This window comes from Hirsutella rhossiliensis (assembly GCF_020360975.1).
Source record: "Hirsutella rhossiliensis strain HR02 chromosome Unknown scaffold00011, whole genome shotgun sequence".
Lineage (NCBI taxonomy): Eukaryota > Fungi > Ascomycota > Sordariomycetes > Hypocreales > Ophiocordycipitaceae > Hirsutella > Hirsutella rhossiliensis.
The window spans coordinates 2,721,297-2,739,854 of NW_025408677.1; the positions used below are offsets into that span (position 1 = coordinate 2,721,297).

Below are 18,558 nucleotides of genomic sequence, written 5' to 3' on the forward strand. Positions count from 1 at the left end.
GGATTTTTTGGGCCAACTAAGTGGCGAAGACACTTAGTTGGGCTGCTGTGGCCCCACACCAAGATCAACGGGTAGAGCCGGAAGTGTCGACCAGCCAAACCGAAGGTACCAGGTGCCTCTCTTAGGGAAGGTACACCTACCCACCTGCCTACCTAGGTACCCAGGTAGGTACCTGGCCTGTCTGTGCTAGGGCGGGCGTGGCCAGCGGGCGACGGCGGCAAGTCCAGAAGCCCATGACAATCGTGCAACGTGCCCAGACAAAGGAAAAAAGAAACATGCATCGAGGCCAAGGCAGCAGGCATCCATTGGCAAGATACAGTACAGCACCTACATGCATGCACCTACAGGTCAGGTGCTGTAGAGTGTCGGGGGAGGCAGTGGCAGAGCAGCCGAATAGCACCGAAAGCAGACCGACCTTACCTGACCCGACAGAGAGCCGCGAGGAAAAGACGCTGGGGGCTGTTCACCACTGTACGGATGCTGCTAGGGTGCTGGCAGAGAGTACTATAGGTACCGACCAAGTACTACGTCCCAGGTACCCACGCCAAGAAAGGCTTCATCTTGTGTACTGTACGGATACCTAGGTACCTACTTACCTTGGGCACATTTACGTTTCGACGATGGCAAGCAGATGTAGGGATGTAGGGTATCGCGGAGAGGCCGTGGATGTTCTGTAGGTGATTCGATGTTGGCCAAGTAGATGCGCTACCTTATTCACCAGTTGTCCAAAAACCGTGCATACCTTAAGGTACCTTACTTAGGTACCTAGGTCCTGTTATGTACCTATGTTCCATGACATTCAAATGATGCTTCAATCTGAAGGGTACTTGGTACCTTGGGCGACAGACATGGGAAGCTAGCAGCCCGCGTGCATCCGTGTGCGCCCCCCTCTCGGAGCTCCTGCTGGCCGCCACCCCATGTGTCACCCAGCAAGGCTGTCTGCAAGCAAGAGCAGTACTAGCGCCGGGTCCCTGCGCCAGCGAGCTGCTGCTGCTGCTCCTGCTGCCTGTTGACATGGCATAGGTATGTTTAGGGTAGGCAGGTAGCTCAGGTGGTGGGTGGGTGAGCTTATCTGGGTCAACAAGGCTCTTTGATGTTCGCATTTTACCTACAACAGCATACAACAGCATACAACAGCAGCATACAACAGCATACAACAGCGGCATACAACAGCATACGAACAGCATACAACGGCATACTACGGCATACTACGGCATACTACGGCATGCTACAGCATGTAAAGGAGTCATCTGGTACGCTCTGTCGGTGTTGCCGAAGCTCAGTCAGACTCTGCCCTCGCCGGCATGCACATGCAACCGTAAACACGGCGAGCATATGCCATGAATTGCCGGCTGGCCGTCTTACCCGAGCGATGCTGTCGAAACTGCCCCGTCCCAGCGTATACAGTGGGGTTTCTTTGCATCATCATGCTAGCATGGAGTTACGACTACTGTAGGGCCTCTCTCCCTCTCTCTGCCTGCCGCGTTTGCCCTGCAGATATACATACATATACATACTACGCACATACAGTTTGTCTGAATCTCTCAGCTCCCGCACATGGGACACGAGGTTTATTCTACTGTGCAGGGCATGTGTGTGCGAGCATGCAGGTCAAACCCCCCAATTCGGCCACATCAGCCAACCAGCATCACCTATAAATAGTCGTCTGGCTGGCCGTATGATTACAGCACAGGCGGCTATGCGACAAGACATCCAAGCAGGACAGTCAGTAGATTGTTGGTGAGCGTTGAGCATCGCAGTACGGAGTGCATCTTGTCCGGATCAGTACCCGCCTCTACCCACCTACCACCCCTCCAGCCCGCAAACTGCGACGTACCGGATAGGTACTGTTTGACATGTGCATGAGGAACCGCCGAACTACTAACTGGTGTAAGCAGCGAGATGGCGGACGAGATGGCGGACGAGACGGCATTGCCCGGGGAATCATAATTAGCAGTCCACCCGTTACCGTTAGTAGGGATACAACTTGAGGTTATCGTCGTTCTGCGCAAGTAGCACAGGTGATCGATCCGTCGGGCAACCTTTGCTTCCAGTCCCGTCTGCGAATCAACCACCGTGCAATATCGCCGCTCTCTGACCTTTCAACACTTGCAAGTCTAAAGATACGTCGCGGGTACTTCAACAACGGAAACTTGGGCCCCTGGAGGCAGCCCTGCCAAGTCAATCATGACTGCCTGCTCCTCCGATTCGCCAGCCGTCCCGCTCACCAAGCCGCACGGGGGCCGCCGCGGCGGGCACCAGAGTTTTTGGCCCCCCCCCCTACGAACCTGCCTCGCCAGCCTTCCTTTGCGAAGTCGACTAGTGCTTTGACCGATCTCATTTTTTGCCTGATCACGTCACCCTGGACAGAGAGCCTTGCGCGTTTGGCGTGCTGCCGCCGACGGGATAGTCCGTACGGGGGGAAGGGGAGGAGGGGGTCGCACGGGAATGGGCAGACAGATGGGGAAGAAAAATCAAAGAGGCAATTTTCGGCAACACGGCCCACTTCATCTCCTCTCCTGTTCCTGGCAACGGTTTGTCTCTGGACGAGGTGGAGGTGGAGGAGGAGGAGGATGGGGAGGAGGAGCCAAAGGGCCCCTGTCCCCCTTGTTGGCTCCTCTCTCCCGCCCGAATACTACACAAAGTTGCATGCCATGTCGTCGTGCTATTGGCACTTGGCCATGTACGAAATCCTGATTTGTGCAATGAGCCAATTTCGCAGGCGCCTGCCACTGGTTCAAGACAATGGACCAGATCCTGCTCCAGCCAGCACAGTCGCGCGTGGCTCCGTCGAGAGCGAAGCAGCTGGGATGCGATATGAGCACAATGTCTCAAATGCCACTCCGTCTTGATCTGCCACGAAAAGAAACTAACCGGGTCGCACAAGGTTTCTCGGCTTTGTCTCCTCTACCCAAAAAAGCCCCGACCTGCTGGGTTCATGCATCGCAGAGAGTCCGACGATTGCATCCATGAGACGAGACCAAACCGCTTCCGACGGATAGACAGAGAGCCACCACGCGGCACTGTTTTGTCTCAGTCGCCTCCGACGGGGCTAAACTCTCCAGACGCACGCGGCCATCGAGGCCCTGTTTTCTTTGCCCTGTGGGTTTTGGTTACCTTGCCGGAAAATGCCAATTTGGTTGACCACCATTCGCCATTCGTTGCAAACTTGCATCATGCTGCCCGGCTCCAGCACGTGACGTCGTCCGTGTCCCTCAGATGCGGGATACGGGATATCGGTTGCTCCTTAATAGCTGTCGGTGGCTCTGCGCCCAGACTACTAACCTACCATACGTAGGCTCTGGTGTCCCCTGCCTTCTAAAAGTCTATAGCGCCCATGCAACATTTACTGTAGGTACCTGACCGCCTCCTGGCATCCCGTCTCTTGGCTTGGCCTGGCCCCATGACTGGTTAGATGCAAATAGGAACTCGGTATTAGTGGCTCTTTGCCCAGCCCCTGAACCAGTCCAGGGCCTCGGGATTGGCAACGCTGGCGTTGGTCTGGACGCCCATGCCCGAGAGGATCTGCTTCACGGCAACCTCGATTCTGCATATCCGTATTAGCCTACTGTTCACCATGGCCTGATGTCGACTTACTTCTTGCCGTTGCTCGTCTTGGGGATGCCGCTCCCACACTCCTCCACAACGCCCGGCACATGCCTTGGGCTCAACTCGCGCCGGATCTTGGCCTTGATCTGGACTCTCAGCTCGTCGTCAAACGTCTTGCCTGGTGACATGACGACGAAGAGGCAGACCGTTTCGTCCGTGTCCGCCGCTCGGCGTCGCCCCACGCACACGGCATCCTCCACCTCCGACGCAAAGAACCGCGTGAGGATATTGTAAACCTCTGCCGACCCAAACCGCACCCCCGCCGGCTTGAGGACCCCGTCGGACCGGCCGAGCATCACCAGGCTCCCTGTTGCCGCATTGGGAATCTTGACAAAGTCTCCGTGATGCCACACCGGCCCCTTGGCCCCACAGATGTCCCGGAAGCGTTCAAAGTACGCCGCCTTGTACCTTGAATCGCCGTCGGCGCCGAAAAAGGTCAGAGGCTGGCAGGGAAAGGGCTTGACGCAGACCAGATCGCCGGGCTCGCCGGGCGGGACCTCGTCTCCCGACGCCGAGTCCACCGCCCGGATATCCATGCCGAGACCGGCGCACTGGATCTCGCCGGTGCGCACGGGCAGCAGCGGGCAAGGGGCCCCGAAGAGCGAAATAATGTCTGTGCCGCCTGTGATGGAGGCGAGGTTGACCGTCTTGGGGAAGGCCTCGTAGACAAACCTGAACGTCGAAGGAGGCAGGGGAGAGGCGGTGGAATAGATGGCTTGCAGATTCGAGAGGTCAATGCCCGGTTCTGAAATTGGACGAACGTTGTTGGCCTCGAGAGCCGTCAGGTAGGCGGCCGAGGTGCCAAAGTGGGTGATTTTCAGGTCAGAAAGCACCCGAGGCAAGGACAGGTGCGAGTGTGGCCGAAACGGCGATCCCGAGTAGAGCACGACAGTGGCGCCGACGGCCAACGCGCCAACGCTCCAGTGCCACATCATCCAGGAGGTGGTGGTGTAGTAGAGCATGCGAGACGAGGTCGACAGCGAGCAGTGCAGCAAGTGCTCCTTTTTGTGCTGGATCAGGGTGCCAAGGGCCGTGTGGATAATGGGTTTGGGCAGGCCAGTCGTGCCGCTGGAATAGAGGATGTAGAGCGGATGGGACGGAGGGAGCTGCTCGAACCTGAGGGGCGCAGATGAGGCGCCGGCCAGGAAAGAGGTATACTCGTAGGCCTTGATGGTCTGCGACTCGAGCTGTGAGATGCCCGTGTCGCCCTTGATGTTGTTGACGACAATGACCGACTGCAGGCCCGTCTTGACGAGCTCGGCAACAACTTCACACGTCTTGGCGGTGCTGGACCACTCCTTGCCATTGTAGACGGTGCCGTTATCGGCGAATAAGACCTTGGGCGTGATCTGGCTGAGCCGGTCCAAGACGGCCGAGACGCCGCTGTCGGGGCTGATGCCGGTCCAAATGGCGCCTGCGGAGGCGGCGCTGAGCATGGCAACGAGGGCCTCGACGTGGTTGGAGACGTAGCCGGCAACGACGTCGCCGGGGAGAAGCCCAGAGTCCCGGAGGGCGTTGGAGCACTGACGGACGGCCTCGCGGAGCTGGGCCCAGGACGTGGAGCGCAGATGGCCGGGGAGCTCCGTCATGGTGATGACGGCCGGGTCGGAAGGGTCGAGGGAGGTGGAAACGGAAGGGAAGAGGAGGTTTTCAGCAAAGTTGAGGCGGGCGGAGGAGAAGAAGTCGGGGCGAGGGTGCATGGGAGCGTCGGCAGAAAGAGCCTGGATAGAAGATAGTGTTAGCCGCGCACAGCCAGCATGAGGTGATGGCCGCGACAGGCAGATGTTGGGCCTGGCGAGGGAAAAGCATTGAAGGAGCGCGACGCACCCGATGGGCCTTTTCGGAGGCGACGATGCCAACAAAGTCCCAAGTCTCTTCCCAGAAAGCCGAGACGTTGTCGACGGACCACCTGTACAGGTCGGGATAGCCACGCAGCTCCAGGCGGTGCCTGCTGTTGAGGTGCTGGATGAAGTGCCACATGGGGGTCGAAGCGGGCTGCGGATGGCACCACAGCACGTCCGAGGCATCGCTGGTATCGACGACGTCGCCCATTGCGTCGATTTCGGATCGTTGTCGGGTGGGAGGACGGGACGGGAGAGGGGGGAGGAGGAGAGGGGGCGGAGAGGCCTGACGATGCTTTTCGGGGGTGCGTTTTGCGAATCAAGGGTTCGACAGGACCATGGCATCCAGACAAGAGGAGTGAAGCTGTGGCCGGGAGTCGAGGAGCAGTTATTCGCTCATCGTCAAAGCCACGAAGCAGACAGTGGCTGTCCCGGCGCAACCCGAGGCCGGCGGGGCGGCGGGTGTATGCTTATTGAAGTTATTGCCCAAGGCAGCCAGGGCCATGTGTCGAAAAGACATTCGCATGGTGGAGCTGACCTAATAAGTCACCAAGTATTCGAGTTGAATGGTGAGGGTTGCACCTGCTTCTCTTTAGCGCAATCTGTCCAACAGACCAATCCTTGCAAGCACAAAAGCTGCACCTATCGGCTTCCTTGGGTACCTTGCCTTAAAACGACCTGTACCTGGCAGGTCTCTCTCCCCCTTGTCTCGTCTCGGACGCGTGCCGACCGACAAGCGCCCACGGCGCCGACACCCTCATAACGGACAGGGAGAAGCGGCCAGACGCTCGTTGAGGGACCCGTCGGCCATCATGGGGGCCACGCTGGGATCCACGACCACCTGGGGGGCGAGGGCCGGTTTTGTTGGCGGCCGCGGCTCACCCGGGAGCAAAGAGAATGGAGGTACGGGGTAGGGGGGAGAAGAAGAAAACAAAGCAGTCGTCCCAAACGCCAACAAAAGTGATAATAGGTTCACCGCAAATGTGTGGCAATTTTTGGAGGAGGAGACTTCTCTTTCTGGAGTATGGTGTGCCGTTTTTGGAGGACATTTCGCGGCGGCTTCAGGCCGGGCCACCAGTACATAACCGCCGGCCTGTTATTGCTTCCATTTCTCAATTCTGTCGCACAGTCAATTTCAATCGCTGTCCCTTTCGTGGTCGCCCCCATTGTATATCGGCTGCTTTTGTTCGGCTCTTTTGCCACCTCATCAAGCAACTTTCGTTTCACGACTCGACCGACCCCCTAAGTTTGTGAGCCAAAAAATGTGGTTGGGTGCGTGGGCATGGTCTAATGGGTGGGTGGGTGGTGTGGGGTACCTCGTCATATACCCATTCTAGGCGCTCTTCTAATGTATCCGCCGTCTTACTCCGGAGTCACATAACGGATGGCAAAGTTGCCAGGCGTATATTAATTATCTGCTGGGTACTAAAGCTTGTGGGCCTTGGACGCCGACGAAAAGCTTATGCTCAAGGCATGGGGCCAAGTTTCTTTGCGAGGTTTGCGGTATAAAAAGGAGTCTATCCCGAATCCTGCCCTCGGCCTTGATTATGGCTAAATTGCATGCATGGCCTGGTGCTTTTAAAGACGTCGCTGCTACCACCACATTCATCACTGGTTCGTTATTCTCGTTTGGCAAAAACGGGGTCATCACTGAACACCCGGTCTGCCGCAACAGATAACCCTCAGATAAGGCCTAATGGTGCACACGTGGCCGACTGCTGCTAGCACCGACGGGCTACTGATACGAACTGTGATGAATCTCAATTGCTCTTCTCTACATGAAATCTGAGCCCAATTTGGAGGGAGACTGAGCTCGCCTGTCTTGGCGGCCCTGCGCAAAAGGTAGGTAGGTACATGTAGGTAGGTAGGTAGGTAGGTAGGTAGGTAGGTAGGTAGGTAGGTAAGTTAATAATGCCTTAATTTTTACGTTCATTTCTTTTTTCATTTTCAATTTTGTTCATTTCATCTCCTTTTCGAAGTAACTTAGTACTCCGTACCTCTGTACTACTCGAACCAATATGACTACGACGTCTTGTCTCGGATTACCGGCCAGGCTTTTATAATATCGAGAAGCCGTAGTAGGCACTGTTAGTGATAATAGTGTAAGGAAGGCACCAGGTCACACCATTACTTTTTTATCTTAAGTTCAATATGATTCACTACTTAAGATATAAACCATCTATACATATCAAGTATTATAGGTTTATAGTATAACAAATAAAATAATTTAGTTTTAAGTTTCGGTATAAGGAATAATTCACCCTATTTATATTTACCTATTAGGAGTAACAATCCTACTAAAATCGCGTTGACCCTAAGGAGTAACACAGGATAGTGTGGTTTCTGTCCTCATTAGTGTAACTATAAAATATTTAAAAAAGGCTACATAGGGATATGCAGCAAAGCAGCTCTTATAAAAAAAAATATTTTTTCTAATCTACGTGAAGGCATTATTATCTATCTTATTAATTATATTATGCCTAAATTCATAATGATGTGGTAATAAGAAACTTATATCAAGAACTTATTACCTAAGTGGAGAGTTAGAACTACCGGTTTATGGTGATATTAGAGAAGGTGTTAGACCACCTTGTTCTGGTTTATTATAAGATTGCGCTAGAGGTAATTAAGAGTTAATAGAATAACTACCTTGTTGTGTATTAAATGATTGTGCATTCATTATACTACTTTTTTTTTGCATATAATTATGGATTATATAGACCACTATATAATGTATTTGTATTTATAGATCAGCCATAAAAACCTCCCCTTTCTTTAATTATCGCCTCTATAAAAAATTTATATAAAAATCTAGATACAGCCGTAAAAGTTGTATAGCCGAAGAAAGGATTATTCTTAATATTCAATAAATTTATATCTATATAAACATAAACTAAATATTTAATAGCAAACAATAATAGTAGGGTAATAATAAATAAAAGTAAAGAAGCGAATAATTTAGGTTATAGTTATTATTAATTTATTCTTTTTTTACCTTAGAGCTAAACTTTCTTATTATTGATTTAAAAGTATTATATCGGTCAGCTGCTGCTTTTTGGGTATTTTATATTAACATATACCTAGGGATATATAATCGTTATATAAACAATTAAGAGATTATAGACTATAAAGCATATTAGTACCAGAATAATGTAATACGTCTAAGATTATACCAGGGTATATACCTAATATTACTGTGAAAAGAACAAATCCAAATAATATTGAGAATTCTCTTTTATTTACATCTGATATTGATTGTTCTAGGAATCTAGTAAATGAACCTCCGAAAGATATACGATTAAATATATAAATCGAATAGGCGGCAGATAATACAATAGATGTACAAGCCAAGAATCCCATCAATGGTAATCTTTTAGTAATACCAGATAAAGACATGAACTCCCCTATGAAATTGAAAGTTAAAGGAGTTCCATAATTACCTAAACATAAGATAAAGAACAATAATGACAACATAGGCATTAATTGTGCTAAACCTCTATAGAAGTATATAGATCTAGTTCCAGTTCTATCGTATAAAACTCTACCTACGCAAACAAAAAGACCACTTAATACAAATCCGTGTGCTAATCCTAATATTATAGAACCTTCTATACCTTAAATAGTGTTACTAAAAGCACTTATTAAGTATACTAAAGCATGAGCTACTAAAGAATATGCAATTAACTCTTTAATATCTATAGTTCTAATAGTACTAAAACTAGCATAAAGAACTGTTATAGTTCCTATAACATAAACTATGAAAGTGTAATCTAATATAACTTTAGGTAGTATAGGTAAAATTAGTCTAAATATACCATATAGACTTAATTTAAGAACAATTCGGCTAAAACAATACTACCACCAAGGTGACTCTACGTGTGCCTTTAGTAGTTAATTATTCAGGCCATAAACCGGTGTTTTTACAGCAAACGCTATAAATATCCCTATAAATAAGAATATTTGTGTTTTATACTCTAAGTTTAATTTAAATAAAGTATTAAAATCAGTACTACCTATAGTAGATAATGTACTTAATATAGATAATAATAAAAATAATAAACCTTATAATGTATATAGAAATAAATAGTAACTAGCACTTATTTTATTATCAGACCTAAATAATCTAATTAATATAAATAAAGGAGGTAAGATACTTTTAAAGAATATATAGAATAACATTATATCTAATATTATGAATACGGCTAATAACAACGTCTCTAATAATAGCATTATAACTAAATAAGATTTTTTATTTTCTTTTATAGAATCTCAATTTAATAATAACGCTATAGGTATTATTATTATAGTTAATAACATAAAGTATATCGTTATACCGTCTAGACCTAAATAAATATCAAATAATTAAATGTTATAATGTTCTTATACGTATTGAAATTGATTAGTGCTATTATTAAATATTATAAAAATAATTAAAGATATAATCAAGTTTATTACACTAGTAATAAGTACTATAATTTTAGTATAAACTAATTTTTTTTTCAGAGTAGGAGTTTATACTAGTTATTATAATTGCACCTATAACAGGTACAGTTAATAAAAAGGATAATAACATTATACAAAAGATATTATCTTGGAATTTTAGATTTTTAGCTTTAGCTTACTACTTAGCTAAGCCTAGACCAATGGACATGCATTACATGGTTAAATATTCAAAAATAGTGAGCTCTAAAATATACGCTGACTGGCTGGCTTCTTGCCGACTAAATACATACTACTCCCGGTTATTCTTAATCGTTTTAGCGTCTATAGACCTGATGAGACGTACTTCTACCCGATACATTACGCAGTCTGCAGGAGGTCAGAGAGCCAACCGACTCCAAGCAGTCATTAGTCGTCACCTCATACGCCTGAGCGAGGGGCTGACAGAACTGATGCAGAGGGAGAGATGATGGCGTGGCCTGCCTGGCATATTTCCGCAAGGGGCCAACCTTGCAAGGCGCCGTGTAGACTCGGCCGGGTCACTCGGTCCAAAGACAAGGTGCATCCTCATGGAACTACTTGGAGGAGAATGATTCGGCCATGGCGCTTGTCAGGTCAATGGCGCGACTCGAAAAAAAAAAAAAACCATGACAGCCATGACCGTGGCGCCTTGTTGCACAGGCATTGACCGCGGCAACTGGTCGGATTTTGAACAAGCTTGGCGAGCAATAGTTCGTCTAGATCCAGTACGTCAAAGGGGAGGGAGACGGGAGGGAGACACTCCGGCCGTAAAATGAATAACAATTAACGATGCAGCATACGAAGAAGCCGACGAGTGTAATGTGTCGGGATCATCCTCTCAGCAGCACATGCAGTGGCGAGAAGAGGGCATGGGCCGTGAGGCATGGGCCGTGCGAGAGGTCGCAGGCGGTCGAAGAAGGAGAAGAGAACATTATTGGATCGAACATGTCGGGACGGGAAGGAGAGGAAACGGGAAGAGTGAGGGAGGGGGGAAGTGTATAGAGATCGAGTTGAGGAGGGAAAGGTGATGGGCGTTATTATAGAAAAGCCTGAGGCAGCAAGTTGGCTGGCCCAAAAGGGGAGGAACCTGCCTCAAAGGCAAGGCGGTGGAGGGCGGCGTGTGGAGTTGCGGCCGGCAGCAGCATGCCCGTGTACCTTGGCCTTGGCACGTCAGCTCTGCCCAATTCATAGTACGTACTAAGTTAAGGTAATTAATCGCCTGCACAATAAACAGCGCATTTCGCCTTAATTACCTCCTGGCGGTTGGCTCGGGCAGGCAAAAAAGACTGGTTGGCTAGCGCCCGCGGCAGACCCGGGTACCCAGACACCGCCACGGCCTTGTACCTCGGCTATGGCTTGGCGCCAGACGGGTACCATGGAGTCAGCCGATGTTGATGTCACCAGTACCTCCCCTTGCATGTACCGCCATCTTGCCCCGGCTGGCCCGTTCGCCTTATTACCCAGCGCGTCGAGTCCCCGTTTCCCGCCGCCAGAAAACCTGGTCTGCTCCTTTCTGTGGCGCGCTTCCTCTGCTGCCGCAAACGCCTCTCTCTCTCTCTCTCTCTCTCTCTCTCTCGCCTCCCTTTCCCTCACCTGCAGACAGCCCTCGATCCAAACACGGTGCCGCCGCTGGCTTCTGCTCGGCCATCATCTGCTTTTCAGTTACTTATTGTTGTTGCTCACACACGACCATCAACACGCCGCCAGCTGCCCGTAGTCACCGTCGACGACACCCTCGGAACCCGCCGCCGCATGCTCTGGGTAAGTCAAGCGCTGCCGCTTCCGTCCATTCCATTGTCGTCACCATCGACTAGCTGCCGCGCCTTCTCTCTTGTTCCCCCGTGGCACTGCGACGCCTCATTCTTAACCTGTGGTGGCTGCGTCTTGCCTCGTTAGCCCATGCCGGATGTAGCCCATCCCACCACGACCTCTATTGACTTTTTCCAACTACCCGGTCATCTTCCATCTGTCCATCTCTCTCTACCTACCTGCCTGCCTACCTACCTACCTACCTACACTACCTATCCCCCCATGGCTGCATGCAGTTCGCGTCCGGCGTCGTCTCGACCCCGATCTTGATCGCCTCGCTACCCTCGTCGATGGCTTTCCGGGACCCATCCCAAGGCCCCGCAATCAGACCGCTGACCCCCTCGCGACCTGCAGGCCCGGCACCCGCTGCCCTCGCATCCCAAGACGGTTTCTCAGAGCTCCGCTCAGCGTCCCACGCTTCGCCCGGCCAGCCTCTACCGCCGAGTCCTCGTTCCACGTCCGCACCGCCAACGGCTCGGAGACATGCCCCGCAGACTGGCAAACCCCTTCGCCGCCTCTCCCGCAATGTCGCTGTCAGAAAAGAAGAGCGACCGACGTTCCTCGACTTCAACATCAAAGGGTAATCGCCTTACCCACTTCTTCTCTTCGAGCCCCAAGTCCAAGGAACACATGAGCGCCCAGCAGGCGCTGCTTGCCATGCAGCAGCAGCAGCAGCTCGGCGCCCCCTACTCGGGCATCTCCCCGTCGTCCGTCTCTCGCCCGACCATATCCCTCTCCACGGCCGTCGCCGGCGAGCACAACAACATCGAGCCGCCCTCGACGACCCTCTTGCAGTCTCAGACGGCCGAGGACGTGGACCGCCAGAGGCGCGTCGAGGCTCAGTTCGGCCCTCTTGTCCATCCTAGCCACCTGTACATTAGCAAGTCCCACGGTAAACCCTTGGAACCTCCCGTCGAGGACGAGCCGCCATATTACTTCCTGCTCACCACCTACGTCAGCTATTTGCTCCTCATCGTCCTGGGCCATATCCGCGACTTCTTCGGCAAGCGGTTCGGAGACAGGAAGCATTATCAGGCCCTTAAAGAACACAACGGCTTCGCGCCCCTCAACGACGACTTTGACAGCTTCTACACCAGGAGACTCAAGATGAGACTGGACGACTGCTTCGCCCGAACCACCATTGGCGTTCCGGGACGATACATCACCCTCATGGATCGCAAGTCGGACGACTACAACCGCACCTACCAAAACACGGGCACCTACACCGAGACGCTAAACATGAGCTCCTACAACTACCTCGGATTTGCCCAGTCTGAAGGCCCCTGTGCCGATGCCGTCGAGGAGTGCGTCCGGCGCTACGGTGTCAGCTTCTGCAGCCCACGGACCGATGCCGGCACCTCGGACCTTGCCCTCGAGGTCGAGCGGGAAGTTGCAGCCTTTGTCGGCAAGCCTGACGCCATGATTTTCTCCATGGGCTACGTCACCAACGCCAGCTCGTTCCCGGCTCTCGTCTCCAAGGGCTGCCTCATCATCTCCGATGAATTGAACCACGCGTCCATCCGCATCGGCGCCCGCCTCTCCGGAGCCGTCATCCAGTCCTTCAAACACAACGACATGTGTGACCTCGAGCGCGTCCTCCGCGAGGCCATTTCGCAAGGGCAGCCGCGCACCCATCGACCCTGGAAGAAGATCCTCGTCGTCGTCGAAGGACTGTACTCGATGGAAGGCACCATGTGCGACCTCCCTGGAATCCTCGCCCTCAAACACAAGTACAAGTTCTACCTCTTCATTGATGAAGCTCACTCCGTCGGCGCGCTGGGTCCTCGCGGCCGTGGTGTCTGCGACTACTTTGGCGTCGACCCCTCAGAGGTGGACGTACTGATGGGAACCCTGACCAAGTCGTTTGGTGCCAATGGCGGCTACATCGCTGCCGAGAAGCACATGCTCGACAAGCTACGGAGTACCAATGCCTCCACGCTGATGGGCGAGTCTCCTACCCCGAGCGTCCTCATGCAGATCCTGGCCTCCCTGAAGCTCATTACGGGCGAACTCTTCCCCGGCCAAGGCGAAGAGCGTCTCCAGAGGATTGCCTTCAACTCTCGCTACCTTCGCCTCGGCCTCAAGCGCCTCGGCTGCATCGTGTACGGCCACGACGACTCGCCCATCATTCCCATTATGCTCTACAACCCCGGCAAGATGCCCGCGTTCAGCCACGAGATGCTCAAGCGCAAGATTTCCGTAGTCGTGGTCGGGTACCCAGCCACCCCTCTCATCAGCTCACGAGCGCGGTTCTGCGTCTCGGCAGCTCACAACAAGGACGACATGGACAGGCTGCTGGCGGCTTGCGACGAGGTGGCAGATCTTCTACAGCTCAAGTTCTCCACCGGCGTCGCTGGTGGGCTCGAGCCACTGCCCGCCGACGTCCCCCCCGAGGAGGAGCGCGAGTGGAGGAAGGCCAACGGGGTTGCCATCAAGCCGCCCCGATGGGCTATCGAGGACATCATTCGACGAGGCGTCCGGGACGCCAAGCTGCCCCTGCGGTAAAGCTGCATTTCTGGGTCTGAAAGGAGGTCTGAGGCGTTTGTTTTACGATCAAGGCATGTACGCAACGGGAAAGCCGTTTGGATGTTTAGAGAAGGCGCATGAGGAGTGGATCATCGTTGGGAACATTACCAACGTCGGGTTGCATCTTGTTTCTTTGTCGTTCTGGTGTTCCATTCTAGAGCCTGTTGGTGCCGGCAAACAGGCGGCTCATGGGGGGTTTGTCCCCCGCCGGATTATTTATATAGGAACTTTATTGATACTGGACCTCGAGCCTTGAGGTGTCAAAGATGGAAACATTGATGCTTTGCAGGCTGTCGCTTCACCAAAACGCGGTTTAGAAACCAGCGAAGTTACTGAGTGGTTTCCAAATTCGGCATCTCCATGTGGACGGACTGGAAGCTGCAGAGGCTCATGGGTACCGTGTATGGCATAGAGGGCAGTTGTAAAGAGCCCGTCATTTCATCAGGAGAACGAAACGGAAGATCATGGTTCTCCCTTTGAGTAAACAGATGACGGCAGCCGCCGAAGGTCCGGCCTTGATGAAGCAGGCGGAGAAGAAGTCTCTAAAACAAGTGGAAGAGGCTGAGACAGGGATTGATTGCCTGAGACGAGGCTATCCATTAGGCGGGCGATGCTGAGACACTGGCGCCACGCCAGGATGCAATACAATGCAGCGGAGGGTATAGAGCTGATGGCGGATGGTGTGGATTCGTGCGCGGCACGCGGCAATGAGCTGTAGCGTCGGCCTCCATTGGAGGGAAGGGAAGGAAGAGCAGGTACAACAGAGGGGCGAGTGACGGGAGCTGGGTCGGATGGGCATGGTAGTTCTCTCATACTTGGGAAGATTTATCAGGATTGGGGGTGAGGAGCTGAGGCGTCGTAGGGGGCGCGCAAACACATGGACAAGAGGTTGAGAGACGATGTTTCCGACAAGGGACCGTGTCCGGGATGTGCGATGCAATCGGGACGCAGACATGAGATGGTTTTGAAGATGACTGTGGTCGGTTGACGTCGTACGAATCAGGAACTCGACACAGCTACAAAGTGCTGTTTGGATCTCAGACGTGCTCGAGCAAAAACGACGACGACGAAGGATGACGGGCAATGGATGTGGATCAGGTAGGTGTCTGCCTGGACAGGCAAGATGCCTGTAGCCGTAGCGACGAGGTTTCCAGGTGAAACAGGCGGGGTGAAGGGACAAGAAAGAGTTCTTCTGCGCGTATTAATAATAATGGCCTCGTTGCGAGATGCCGCGGTTACCCAAGGTAGGTACCTAGGTAGGTAGGTACCTTAGGTAGGTATAACCTTAAGGAAATGGGAGCTGATCTCTTATAACTTAGTAGTACCAGTACTTGCAGCGGGGGCCTCCTCTGTGCAGTGGCCTGGAAGGCCGCTCGTGCTCGGGTATGTTCTGCAGGTATCTCCCTGTAACAAGGACAGGACCATTGTTCGTCTTGTCGGCTGCTGAAGGTGCCCTGAAAGGCGCTGTGCCGTGCCAAGCTGCCTCTGGCTAGGTAGGTATGTGAGTACTTACTTAGGTAATATGGCGGCGCTGGAGCCGGCACAAGGGCGAAGCTGGGGAGCGCTTCTGTCCTGTACCCACCTAGGTACCTTACTTACTTACTAGGTACCTGGTATTGTAGGTACCTACCTACTCTACTGTCTTCGGACTTGTCCAGTGCCTTATACCTCGCATCGTACACCAAAACGGAACTTGCAGTCGCCTGTCCCTTCCAGCAGCTAGATACCTGTAGGTAGGCAGGTAGGTAGGTACCTACCTAGGTACCTAGGTACCCAACCTGGCCCCGGCCTCTCTTGGCCGTGCGTCCGCAAAACCAGGAGCGGCCTAGACGCCACAATACCGGACAGCTCCCAATCTGGAGGACATCTAGTTTTGCTTCCCGTCACTGTCACCGTCGTCCATTCTCGCCCTCGGCAGCGCCCATCGCGTCCTCAATCACGACACCCCGACTCTTCTCCTCGTTGAATCTCCTCGTCGACTCTCCTCGTCGCTGCCGGTCCCGCCGATTGCTCCCGCTGCTTCCGCTGCTCCTCGAGCCCCCCCGCTGTCCCGTGTCCCGACCGAAACGCCCTCTCCGCCTCCCCCAGCAACCCGTGCTCGACCTTGGACGACTGTCGAGCGCCGATCCGCCATCGGCTGGCTGGTCTGGCGAGATGATGAGCTTCGATGGAGGCACGGCATACGCCGAATCAGACGCCGATGACGAGTACGAGCGAAGCATCGGCGACAGGTCCCCCGTCGGAGACTCGGAGGCATCCCCCATCGATTCCGAGCCATCGACATCGGCCGAGCACACCCCCACGACCTACGCACACCGTGGCAGCGCTGACCGCTTGCCCGAGACCATAATAACCAACTGGACGGCCGATGAGTGCGCCGACTTTATCGGCTCCGTCGGCTTGCCCCAGTATGCCGATCGTTTTGTTGGTACGTGCTTGTCCTCGTGGCACCGACATTGCCTTGCGTACCGCCTCTGCCCTGGGCCCTGGTTGACTGACGAGAACCTGCGTCTGGCTGCAGAAAACGAAATCGTTGGTGAGGCGCTGATAGCGCTACAGCACGACGACCTGAAGAGCATGGGCATTGCCAGTGTCGGTCATCGGCTTACTATCCTTAAGAGCGTCTATGATGTCAAAAAGGCCCAGGACGTGCCCTTTGAGAGTGACCACTATCTACCGCTGTGTAAGGCATCCACCCATCCAACTCGTGCTCGCGCTTTCCTCGGGCCAAGAGGCTGACGAGAGCAGCTGCCGACGCCGAAGCACAGTATGCCACGGCCACACTCAAGGATATCAAGCATCTGGTCGAGCAGCTGCGCCTGCGAGATGAGCGGATGAGTCTGCTCGAACAGGACCTGCGGCGGACGACGGATGACTTTAGGCGCCTCCGGGAAGACATGCTTCCGGCGTTACGCCTGGTCAAGGATGCGCAGCAGCCGTTGCCCAACTTGAGCGGCAGCTCCCAGTCTTATAGTTACGAGCCGACACTATCGCCGCCTGTTCCGACGCCGCCTCCCGGCCAGGGGCCCGGCCCCGGGGTCATGCGGTCATATTCGCAAAGGAAGATTTTGATTGGGGCGACGCCAAAGGGAACCTCACCCACGCAAACGTCGCACGAGAGGACGATAGCCGAACAGACGTTGGATCCCGCCAACGCGGCGGAGCGGGCCGTCATGTCGTCGTCGCATCTCGCGGCCATGAACGGCTCCGCCCTGAACTCGACGGTTTCGTCTGCCTATCCCTCGCCCAACATCCCCTCGCCGACGTCGCCGCAAACCCACTTGACCGGCACGACGCTTGCTTCCCGATCATACCGTGGCGAAACCCCCACGCCATCCAACCGTGGAACGCTCACCGAAAGCGATCACACAAACTATGGTGGACGCGACAAAACACCCGGCACCGCGCCGCTTCGACGGCGAGAAACCCCGGTGCCCGACACGCCCAGCACTAGCAATGCGTCTGTCGAGATATTCAAGTCGTTCCGCGTCAGCATGGACGACCCGTGCCACAAGGTTCTCCCGGCTGCGCTCAAGAAGTACCAGATCAACGCCCCTTGGGACCAGTACGCCTTGTATATTGTTTACGGCGACCAGGAGCGCTGCCTGGGCATGGACGAGAAGCCCCTGATCTTGTTCAAGCAGCTGGACAAGGAAGGCAAGAAGCCGATGTTTATGCTTCGCAAGACGAACAACGCCCAGGTCGACGGCGACCCGGGAAGCGCGGGCATGGGCGGTGCCGCGAGGGGCGCGTCGACGGGATATGACCCACCGGGAGGCATTATATGATGAGTCTGCGGCGAAAGCCAGCGCAAGTGGCCCCATTCCACATGATGGCTTTTTTCGATATCAACTCGGAGGCGAACGGGGGAGATGCTTCTGGGAGGCTGCAGCACACAACTTTGGGTGCGTGGCTCCGCCTGGAGCCATGATGACCGCGCACGAGATGACGGTTTGCACAATCGACGACCGGCCAAGGTCATGGCCACGGCTGCTCGAACATGGCGACCGTGGACCAGCGTCTATTTGTCCGGTGGCAAGCCTGTAAATGGACGGACGAGGCAGAAGCAGAGGCAACCCTGGTACCTGGCAAGCGGCACCATGACCTGAAGAGGCGTCCTCGCTGACGACACGAAGAGGAAAAGCGGTACCCTTGATGGTGCACAAGCCAGATGGCGGCCTGGTTGGACATGGCTCCGCTCGACTCCCATTTCTCATCAATGACTCTTGACGAGGAGCCTTGGACTATGATGGCTCTCGTGGCCTCGGGACGGAGACTTGGGACAGGGAATATGGAGCGATGGAGACAATGT

At 53.3% G+C, this 18,558-nt stretch overlaps 3 protein-coding genes across 3 annotated transcripts; 2 read left to right on the top strand and 1 right to left on the bottom strand.

The window, feature by feature from the left end:
- Positions 1 to 3,435: 3,435 nt before the first annotated feature.
- On the bottom strand, positions 3,436 to 5,661 carry HRG_09175 (AMP-binding enzyme domain-containing protein; the record flags this gene model as incomplete). Its single annotated transcript, XM_044867646.1, has 4 exons — positions 3,436 to 3,547; positions 3,598 to 4,725; positions 4,768 to 5,330; positions 5,437 to 5,661. 4 exons carry the CDS (start codon positions 5,659 to 5,661, stop codon positions 3,436 to 3,438), a joined length of 2,028 nt encoding a protein of 675 aa, XP_044717667.1.
- A 6,584-nt stretch (positions 5,662 to 12,245) lies between these two features.
- Positions 12,246 to 14,225, top strand: HRG_09176 (aminotransferase class I and II domain-containing protein; the record flags this gene model as incomplete). The annotated part of the gene is made up of 1 exon (XM_044867647.1): positions 12,246 to 14,225. The coding sequence occupies one exon, from the start codon at positions 12,246 to 12,248 to the stop codon at positions 14,223 to 14,225; it is 1,980 nt and encodes a 659-aa protein (XP_044717668.1).
- A 2,175-nt stretch (positions 14,226 to 16,400) lies between these two features.
- HRG_09177 (Sterile alpha motif domain-containing protein) lies at positions 16,401 to 18,034 on the top strand (the record flags this gene model as incomplete). Its single annotated transcript, XM_044867648.1, has 3 exons — positions 16,401 to 16,674; positions 16,768 to 16,929; positions 16,995 to 18,034. 3 exons carry the CDS (start codon positions 16,401 to 16,403, stop codon positions 18,032 to 18,034), a joined length of 1,476 nt encoding a protein of 491 aa, XP_044717669.1.
- Between the last annotated feature and the right edge of the window lie 524 nt (positions 18,035 to 18,558).